This window comes from Sceloporus undulatus, chromosome 3 (assembly GCF_019175285.1).
Source record: "Sceloporus undulatus isolate JIND9_A2432 ecotype Alabama chromosome 3, SceUnd_v1.1, whole genome shotgun sequence".
Taxonomy (NCBI): domain Eukaryota; kingdom Metazoa; phylum Chordata; class Lepidosauria; order Squamata; family Phrynosomatidae; genus Sceloporus; species Sceloporus undulatus.
Window position 1 is genome coordinate 267396507 of NC_056524.1, and position 11146 is coordinate 267407652.

Here is an 11146-nt window from a genome sequence, read left to right on the forward strand (position 1 = left end):
CACACCAGGTGACAACCCAAAGTTGGTGACATGTCTGCTCCTCAAACATCTGCCTTTTTGCTGAAGTAGGCTGTGGGATTCAATGGTGTCCCTTTACAATTCTGAAGAGATGGTGTTTGTGAGGTGAGGCTCAGTGGGAGGAGAAAGGAGAGGATTTTTAAAAATTATTCTTTTAAAATTTTCTTTGAAAACATCACACCGTACCAAATATTTACTTTAAGGCCATGAAACTGTGTATGTTTAAAAACACTTAGGCTGTGTGTATCATATTGTAATTTAAAGCCAAGGTATAATTTTAATTTTCCTAGTTGTTCCTGTCACAACTATTGCCGTTATGTTCAGTGATACACAGGAATTACGATTTATGAGTAAAATTAGGACAAAAAAGGGTTCTGTATGGTATGGTATGTTATGGAATGATATGGGAGGAGATCAATGGGAAGTGACACTGTGAGTTTCCAAAATCATAGAATCATATAATTGGAAGAGATACCAAGGGCCATCCAATCCAACCCCCTTCTGCCATGCAGGAAGACACAATCCAAGCCCTCCCTGGAACAGATGGCCACCTAACCTCTGTTTAAAACCCTCCAAGGAAGGAGACTTCACCACTCTCCAAGCCAGCATATTCCACTGTCACATGGAGGTTCTTCCTAACATTGAGGTGGAATCTCTTTTCCTTTAGTTTGCATCTATGGCTCCATGTCCTATTCTCTGGAGCAGCAAAAATAAGCTTGTTCCATCTTCAAGAGGACATCCCTTCAAAGTTTAAACATAGCCATCATTCTGTCTCTTAACCTTAATTTTAGTAGGAGTGTGTTCCACTATCGAACAGCTCTTGCTGTCAGGAAGTTCCTCCTAATGTTGAGGTGGAATCTCTTTCCTTGTAGCTTGAACCAATTGGTCTGGGTCCTATTCTCTGGGGCTGCAGAAAACAAGTTTGCTCCATCCTCAATAGGGTAACCTTTCAAATATTTAAACATCATCACGATGCCCAACCTACTTTTCTCCTAGTCTGAGAGCTGGTCTATATGGGCCAAATAAAATAGTCTCACCCTGTCCTCTTAGTGACCTGTCTTCACAATACAGGGCTAAATCCCCAGTTTGAGTGCAGACTGTCTTCATGACTTCATGATTCCATAATGAATCTGGCCCATCCCTCCATTGAGCTAGTTTTTAAACAGTTACCTTTTGCTCTGGATTTTGCAGAAAACCCCAGAGCACCCCATAGCGACACCGGGCAGCTATCTATACACACATCCCTACTGTGCCATTCACTGACACTGGTGCTGGTGCCGTCTGAGGTCACAAAAAGGAGCCCAGCCATACGATTGATGCGCATCATCTTGTTTCTGACCTTAGAGGGAGTGATCTATGGCAGCAGCAGCAGCGGGCAATATAGAGGTGCATGTATGAAGACAGTCACCGTGCATCACTCCAGAGTGTGGAGGTAATGGGAAGAATCTGGGGCAGTTCCAGACTGGAATATTACAGGAATAGCCCTGAGTCTGAAGGGCTGCTTTCAAGGTTCAGGCAAATGAGTTTTGTGTAGAAAAGTCCCACAATGCAAAACAAACAAACAAACAGTACCCCAAAAAGCAGTGAAGGTCTTGTCATCTCATCCCAGAAGGGAGAAAACTTTTGGAATCCTTGATGTGTGCATGCCAGAGTGAGATAAGTGAAATATTTGTATCTCTAGTCTAAGCCCATAAAGTAATTCTAAACCTTGTGTGCTATAGCAGCCTGCCCAAACCTTACAATTAAATCCAGTACAGCTAAGGACTTACATCATACAAAAGTGAAAAAGATTAAATGGTCAATAAAATTAGAACCATTAAAAGCATACCCACTAAAAAGATAAACATACATAAACATCACAGCATGTGAAAGGCCCTTTTCTTCCTGAGTAATCAGGCTGCTAAAACAAAAAGGTCTTCATCTGCCTTTCAAGGAAGGGAGTTCCAGAGCCTGGGAGCAGTCACTGAGAAGGTCCTGTCGCTTGGGTTTCCACCAAAGGGCTTCCCCAGAAGATCTGAAAACAGAGACAGGGGAGATTATCACATGGGAGGGACAGCAATCACACCAAGTTTAAGGACAGGAGAAGGACGCTGTCCCTCTTGTGTGATAATCTCCAGGCTGTTATAGAGAGAAATGATTCCTTCAGATAACTTGGACCTGAGCTGTACAGGTCATAATCGACATTTTGAATTGAAAAAGACACTGACCTGAACTCAAAGCCCATCTGCGTGGTGTAGTAGCATCTTCATGGTGCGACAGGTTAGGTCATTCCGGTGCCTGTCCATTCAAAGGCCAAGTCAGTTGACTTAAAGGAACTGGACATGCCACCACAGAGTTGTCTGCTGAGGTTAAATGAAGTTGATGAAGGAAGGAATGCACAACCACACCTGTCGGCAGTGTGCAGATTATCCAAGAAGGTGCTTTTGTGGACTCTGGTGTAGCAAAATACCCCCCCCCCAATACATTAATTCTGATTGAATCTGGCAAGGCAAACATCTGTGGTACAAATTAACAGCCACTCTTCCAACACATCTATAGCAGCCTTAGACTGTTAATGAAAATGCTGCTATTTAAATAAGGAGGAACTGCTAATATTTGAAATTCATCATCAACTGGGTGCATATTTTAATGCATCTCCTCTGGGGAGGCTTAGCCTTAAAATATGCTTGGAGGAGCTAAGAACTGGTGGCCCATTTTGCAAAATAGATCCTGATTTGCAGCCAAAGCATTTTGGGCAGGAAAGTGAAATGGGTGCATATTGATCAGCCTCACATCACAGAATTATAACATTTTTGGATTAGAAGGTGCTGAAAGGGCCCTGGAGGAATCCACAGCAAAAGCACTCCTGAGAGATGGCCAACTAGCTTCTATTTAAGATGTTTCTTCCTCCCTGATAGATTGGTGTGTAGATACATGGGCCTCAAGCTATTTCACTTGCTCTTCCAGCAGAATAACCAGCTTGTGCTTGCAATCTTTCGTGTCCTTGGGAAAGAAAACAAATGTAACACAGATGTTGCAGCTCAAGGCAGCAGCTCCCTCGCCATCCATATTTTTTTGCCCCATACAAGTAGCATCAAAGAACTCCAGGCCCCATCTTTGAGCTCACTCACAAAACACAGAAGCAAAATGCCTCAGTTTTTCTTTCTCTGTTCACTGTGCTCCTGTTCACTGAACTCCCCTTTGCCAATGGGGCTATGCCATCATTTGTTTTGTCTCTATACAGTGGATTTCTTTAGAACAAAAAAATGGATACTTTCAGCTCCAGAAACTGCTTCTCAGCTCCCCTGCTAAGTAGTTCCACCAGCTGTCTCATGCATGCCCTCTTCTAGTACATGAAGGATTAGTGGAGGACAGGATCAGAATTCAGAATGACCTTACCAGATTAGAGAATTAGGCCAAAGCTAACCAAATAAATTTCTACAGGGAGAAATGTAAGGTACTACACTTAGAGGGAAAATAAGAAATGCACAGATATAGGTTGGGGGACACCTGATTTGACAACAGTACATGTGAAAGGGATCTGAGAGTCTTGGTGGACCACCGGCTGAACAGGCTGAGTCAACAGTGTGATGAAGCAGCTAAGAAAGCCAATGTGATTCTAGGCTGCATCAATATAGTGTCTAGATAGAGGGTAGTAATAGTATCACTTTATTCTGCTTTGGTCAGAACTCACCTATGGGCAGTTGTGGGTACCAAATTCAAAACTGATGTGGAGAAGCTGGAGTGTGTCCAGAGGAGGACAACAAAATGGTTGAAGGTCTGGAAACCACCAAAGCCTATGAGGAGTGGCTTAGGGAGCTGAGAGTGTTTAACCCGGAGAAGAGAAGGTGACATGATAGCCATGTTTCAGTATTTGAAGGGATGTCATATTGAGGATGTAGCAAACTGGTTTTCTGTTGCTCCACAGACCAGCACACAGAATAGTAGGTTCAAACTACAGGAAAAGAGGTTCCACTTCAACATTAGGAAGAACCTCCTGAGGACAAGAGCTGTATGACAGTAGAAGACACTGTTGCCTTGGAGGGTGGTGGAGTCTCCTTTGGAAGTTTTCAAGCAGAGGCTGGATGGCCCATCTGTCACAGGGAGGGTTTGGATTGTGTATTCCTGCATGGCAGAAGGGGTTGGACTAGATTGTCCTTGGGGTCTCTTCCAACTCTGTGATTCTGTGATTCTACTATTGTGCCACCATGTTCCTCCTTGGCATCACTATGGTGCTGCTTGAACACACACACATGGCCATACAATTTTTGACCAAGCTCTGACTTGAAGATGCAGTGGGAGTGGGTGGGTAGATGGCTGGGCTGGTTAGTGAACTACCATCAGAAAGTGGAGGAACTTACATCTGCAGCTAGATTCTGTATGTTGATCTTGAAGAGCATTATTTTTCCTGTCCTCAGCAGTCTGTGAGACAGCCCTTCATCACAAGACAAATGGATGGTAGAGGATGAGTGATGGCAGCCATTTACCTTCATTATCAGTGGTGATGTGCTTCACTTTTCACCCCCTCTCTCTCCATCAAAAGTGCTTATAAATAGACTTGTTAATTGCAAGGTTTGGGCAGGCTGCTGTAGCACCCAAGGTTTAGAAACAGTGTATGTGCCTAGACTAGAAATGCAAATATTTCACTTATCTCACTCTGGTATGCAGACATAAAATATTCCAAAAGTTTTCTCCCTTCCAGAATGACATGACAAGAACGTTCTTGCTTTTGGGGACAGGTTTTTGTTTATTTTTTCCTTGTGGGACTTTTCTACACAAAATTAATTTGCATGTAAAAAAATTGCACACCTTTGGTGTAACCCTGCCCCCCATTATTATTATTATTATTATTATTATTATTATTATTATTATTATTATTATTATTATTTTGCAAACCATTCTTCTTCACTTTTTAAAAAAAGTATTTAAATTGGAAAGATCTTGCAATTATTATTATTAGTTTGGTGTGTCTTGATCTGTTGAGACACTATTTTCTCATCTCATTCGTTTGTGACTAATTATAATTTTCTTTATAAAGAGCACTGGCTACTTTTCATGGAGTAAAGTTTTGCTCTTTTGGTCAGACTCAGATTATTATTGTTGATAGTGATTTTTAAATTTCAAGCATTTGAAATCTAAACATAATTGGATTTGTTGACTCATCCAAACTGCTTTCTCCAAATGAAGATGACCTGAGAGCTGTTCTTCTTAACCCTTGTTTAAAATCTTCCTCTTTTTGTGTGTGTAAATCCACATCTAAGTCCAGTCAGGGAATTCTGGATTCACACCTGTCTCGGACCAGTTATCTATTGTGAGATTTGAGACCAAAAAGTAACATTGCACAGGAGTCCTATGCAAGACTTGTCATTGAATGAAAAGCAGCCATAGGAGTCTGCATAGAAAAGCCAGGTAGAATGGGTGCAGGCAGCAGGCTTATATTTCAGTGCTTTTACTCTATAATCCTTCTGGTGTCTTATGCACGCTTAGGAAAGTGGCTGGAAATATTCAGCCGTCAATAATCAGTTCAAGGTAGCAGCCGTATTCAGCTCAGCTTATGGAAGCAGAGTCATGCCTGCAATGCCATTTGGGTGCAGTGAACATGGATATGCATGGATGTTGCTGTAAAATCTTGGAGCTGGAAGGCACTATCAAGTCAAACTCACTGCCATGGAGGAATCCACAGGTAAAGCACACCTGAGAGATGGCCATGTAATCTCTCATTAAAATCCTCCCATAAAAATGAGAGTCCCCCAGTTTCTGAGGTGGTCCTTTAAATTCTCGAATAGCTCTCACAGTCAAGATGATCCTCCTAATGTTTTGACAGAAACTCATAGAATCCTAGAGTTGGAAGAGACCACAAGGGCTATCCAGTCCAACCCCCTTTGGTCATTCAGAAAGACACCATTCAAGCCCTGTCTGGGACAGATGTCCCTCCAGCCTCTGTTTAAAAACCTCCAAAGAAGGAGACTCTATCACACTTCGAGGCAGTGTATACCATTATCAAACATCTCTTAATCTCAGGAAGGTCTTCCTAATGTTTAGGTAGAATCTCTTTTACTGTAGTTTGAATCCATTGCTCTGGGTCCTGTTCTCTGGAGCAGCAGAAAACAAGCTTACTCCATCTTCAGTATGATGTCCCTTCAAATATTTAAATATGGTTGTCATGTCACCCAGTCTAAACACACCCAACTATACATAGAAATTGGAAATACAGTGGTATTGTGTTAGGACCAGAAGCATGGAAATTCCTGAATTTGGTATTCTTTGCAATTCAGGATCGCTCAGTATCTGCAGAGTTTGGTTTCAGGACTCCCCACAGATGCTAAAAACCATGGATGCTCAAGTCCGTATTTAAAATATTGAATCTTGGAAGCTAAGCAATGCCAGCCCTGGTGAGTCCTTGGGTGGGAGACCACCAGGAAATCCCAAGTGCTGGAGGCTGCATTTCAGTGGAAGGAACTGGATTAACCACCTCTGAGGATGGATCCCTTCCTGTGAAATTCATGGAGTTGTGACTTGAAGGCACATACATGCACACACATGCAAACACAAACAATTAATTATCAAATCCCTGTTTGAACAAAATGGTTTTTACCTGTTTTGGTGAAAGGAGAGCAGGGAGGATAGCAGCCTAGTCTCCTGTTGTTGTTGTTGTTGTTGTTATTGTGTGAATTCAAGTCATTTTTGACTTATGGTGACCTTATCACTGGGGTTTCTTAGCAAGTTTCTTCAAAGAGGGTTTGCCATTGCCTTTCTCTGAGGCTGAGAGTGTGTGATTTGTCCAAGCTCACATAGTGGGTTTCCATGGCCCAACTGGGATTCAAACCCTGGTCTCCAGAGTCCTAGTGTGATGTTCAAACCACTACAACAGGCTAAAGTGAACCATAGAATTTAATAAACAACAACGGTGGGTTACTTTTCAGACACAATAATGGGTAATGGGAATGGATTATGTGTCTTTATTTGCTAAGATTGTTGTTATTCTTGTTGTTGTGTGTTTTCATGTAATTTTGGACTTATGGCCACCCTGTGGTGAGCCTATCACAGGGTTTTCTTGGCATGATTCATTCAGAGGGAATTTGCCTTTGCAAACAGCCAAGGCTGAGGGAGTGTGACTTGCTCAGGCTCACCCTGTGGGGTTTCTCTGGCCAAGCAGAGATTCAGTCGCTGGTCTCCTGCAGCCCTAGTCTTGAAATCTGAGTCACTGCACCACATCTTTGCCAAAACAGCCTTTCTCATTCGATTAATTTCTAAGATTTCTTTAAATCCCTCATTACTTAGAACAACTCTGATGCATGTAGGGTTGCCATACCTCCGGACCTTGAAACCGGGAAAAATGTAGGACAAAAATTTCAAATGTAGGACACACAAACATGTGTCCTACATTTGCAATTTTTAGTCCTTCCATTTCCCTCGCCGTTGGGCTCCGCCCCCGCCGCGATCGCAGCGAGGCCCAGGCCCAGGCGGAGGGAAAGCCTCCCTGAGAGAAGGATTCCCTCCCCGTCTGGGCCCCGGCGGGGAGCAGAGGCCCAAGCGGCGATGGGAAAGCCTCCGCCGTGCCCCGGCCTCGCCGCGATCGCGGCGGGGAAGAGGCCCAAGCAGCGACTGAAAGACTCTGCCTTAAGGAGGCTTTCAGTCACCGCCGGGCTTCCGGCCTCGCCACGATCGCGGTGGGGCAGAGGCCCAAGCGCGCGCGGGAAAGCCTCCGCCTTAAGGAGGCTTTCAGTCGCCGCGGGCCCCCGGCTCGCGCGATGCGGCGGGGAAGAGGCCCAAGCGGGGACTGAAAGCCTCTGCCTTAAGGAGGCTTCAGATCGCCGCCTGGGCCCCCGGCCTCGCCGCAATCGCAGCGGGGAGCAGAGGCCCAAGCGGCGCGGGGAAAGCCTCGCCTGGGCCCCCGGCCTCGCCGCGATCGCGGCGGGGAAGAGGCCCAAGCGGCGACTGAAATCCGCCCCTTCAAGGAGGCTTTCAGTCGCCCGCTGGGCCTCCGGGCTCGCCGCAATCGCGGCGGGGAAGAGGCCCAAGCGGCGACTGAAAAGCCTCTGCCTTAAGGAGGTTCAGTCGCCGCCTGGGCCTCCGGGCTCGCCGCGATCGCGGCGGGGGGAGCAGAGGCCCAAGCGGCGACTAAAGCCTCCCTCAGCTTGCCACATCCTGCCTGGGGGCGGGGGCAAACCGGGGCGGGACCGTGTGGACCCGCCCCAAACCGGGAAAGTCCCACCCCCAGGCGGGATATGGCAAGCCTAGATGCATGCAAACATGTCTCTCTGTGTTTGTGTATATGTGTGCGTATATATTTGCACTCATATATCTACATACATATTCATATTCATATGCAGACATATGTCTTCCTCTCTGTGTGTTTTGGCTGAGCACTTCATTTTATCTGCTTTCCATCACACCGTCTTCTACCTGCAAACACAATTGGGAGCAACAATCCAAAAACTCTTAATGCAAAAGCTAAAATACTAATGGGTAAGGATGTTTCCACACTGCAGGAAGAAAACAGATTGACATCACGTTAATTGCCAGAGCTCATTGCTATGAAATCTTGGGATTTGTAGTTTTGTGAGGTATTTAGCCTTCCCTGTCAAGAGATATCTGGGGCCCCACGAATCTACAACTCCTAGGATTCCATAGCATTGAGCCATGGTAGTAGTAGTAGTAGTAATAATAATAATAATAATAAATTTTTATTTATGTTTCCTCGCCTCTCCCACTGGAACAAAGCGGGGTTACAGACTAAGTAAAATAACAAAGTATGTATCTAAAAATTAAATTAAAAACTGCTAAAAACGATAAAAATCAATGTCAGACAATAACAATAGCATCACAAGCAAGGCAGGGATCACACACAGACAAGAGCATATCATTCATATCCAGGGGATATTCATATCAGGGGGGTATGCTCGACCAAAAATAATGATGTCTCTGCCACTGCTGCTGCTACTGCTCATTTCTTTGTGGCACCAGAGACTCCCAAAGAGATGGGCAGTTGCAGAAGCAATGGCACCAATTACATGTTTCTGCCAACTAGTGCTTCTTAACTGCCTCCCCTTCCTTCACCTCCCTTTCATATCCACCTTGCAGTCTCTTCCAGGTCTGGAAGGGCATTTGGGTAGATGGTAAAAGGAGGTGGAGGATGCAGAGGTGTCCATGTCTGCCATGGCTCAGTGGATGCAGAAGAAAATGCTGCCCACACTTGCTAATGGTGACTATGAGGGAACTTCTTTCTCTGTCCATTGAGCCAAACCTCACCCCATGCCTGCAACATTTGTGGTGCAATGGTGTAACCCCACTTAGAGTCTCACCCAGTATGGTCTGCACTCCCCACACCTGCCTAAAGATGCCCCTGGAACAGAGGGGACTGTTCTGTGATGCTTTCTGGGCTGGGATTCAGGTGGTAGACCTGATGATGTTTTCTTGTTCCTTTATGGCTGCTGACTCATTTGTGTCCTTCCTCCTGTTCCCTTTTTTCTCTTCTACAGCCCTCTTCAATCTAATTCCAGTGGGTCTTCGTGTGGTAGCCATCCAAGGTGTGAAGGCGGGCCTCTATGTGGCCATGAATGCCGAGGGGTATCTCTACAGCTCAGTAAGTTCCCTGCATGGCTTTGAGGGCACCTCTGATGCCAGTGAAGTAAAACTGCTCATGGAGAGAGTCTCCAAGTTAAGTTCTTAATCTAGGAATTTGTTCTCATCCTTTGATCATCCAGATGTTTTGGACTTCCCATAATCCTCATCCAGTGTGGCCAGTGGGAAGGGATCCTGAATGACAATGTCTGCAATATGTAATAGATTAGTACCTCATCATTTTCTGTATGTGCTCATATGCAAATCACTTTGAGTGTATCTCAATGATCTGTTTTCTCAGCTTCAAACACCTAAAATATGCCTCCATAACATTTACGCCAGTACTGTACTGGCCTAACCTGAGACATTGCTGTGTTAGTCTGGAATATCAGTATGCAAAGGGACCTTGTAATACCTTTGAGACTAATTGAATGGAAGACATTGTAGCATATGCTTTCATAGGCTTGGTCTACTACCTGTGATGAATCCAAGGAGATAGACCAAGTGTATGCCCTGGTGGCACAATGATTAAATGCCAGTACTGCAGCCACAATGTTGTGAGTTTGATCCCAGAGGGCTCCAGGTTAACTCAGACTTCTATCCTTTCCCAGGTTGGTAAAAAGAATACCGAGCTTGTTGGGGGCAATGGCTAGTAGATTGTAAACCACTTAGAGAGTAATGAGTTCACTATGAAGCAGTATAGAAATGTAAATGCTATTGCTAAAGCTCATGCTACAACTTCTTTTGCACAGTTAGTCTAAAAAATGTTGCAAGATCCCTTGGCCCAAATCCTACTGATTACTTTGACACAGAGTAAATTAACTGAATCTATTGTTGGATAGTGAGTCAACATGTAGATAAATCCAATTGATTGAATGGAGCTACTCTGGCTGGGACTAATGGTAGGGTTCAGTTACTGGCTGTCATGTTGTTTCTTAATCCCAAATAGGGTAGACCTATTCAGTCAATTGTTGAATGGTGAGTCAACATACATAAGTAAATCCCATTGATTGGTTGGGACTGACAACAGATTGGCATCCTCTTGTTTAACAACTAGTTTAAGCACTGATGGCACAGTGGATAAATGCTGGTACTGCAGCCACTCACTCACAAACCACAAGGTTGTAAATTCAATCCCAGCCAGGGGTTCATGGTCAACTCAGCCTGGCTTTCTTCTGAGGTTGCTAACATGAGTACCCAGCTTGTTGGGGGCAGTTATCTCACAGTTGTAAACCACTTAGAGAATACTTGATGTGATATGAAGTGGTATATGAATGAAGCTGCTATTGCTGTTGCTATTGTTTAGTCCCAAGAAAAGTAGTTTAATTCAATCAGTTGTTGAATGGTGAGTCAACACATAGGCAAATTCCACTGATTGAATGGGTTTCCCTGATTGGGACTGAAACTGGATTGAAATCTTGGTTAATCCCAAATAGAGTAGGCCCATTAAATCAATTGTTGAATGGTGAGTCAATACATAGGTAAATCCCATTGATTGAATGGGTTTCCCTGGTTGGGACTGAAGCTGGATTGAAATCTTGGTTAATCCCAAATAGAGTAGGCCCATTAAATCAATTGTTGAATG

At 44.4% G+C, this 11146-nt stretch overlaps 1 protein-coding gene across 3 annotated transcripts in view; it reads left to right on the top strand.

The window, feature by feature from the left end:
• Positions 1 to 11146, top strand: part of FGF12 (fibroblast growth factor 12) — a 294978-nt gene that overhangs the window by 206600 nt on the left and 77232 nt on the right. For all 3 annotated transcript variants that reach the window (XM_042460904.1, XM_042460903.1, XM_042460902.1), the window contains one exon: positions 9480 to 9583. In XM_042460904.1, the coding sequence (XP_042316838.1) occupies positions 9480 to 9583 (104 nt within the window). The remainder of the gene's footprint in view (positions 1 to 9479; positions 9584 to 11146) is intronic.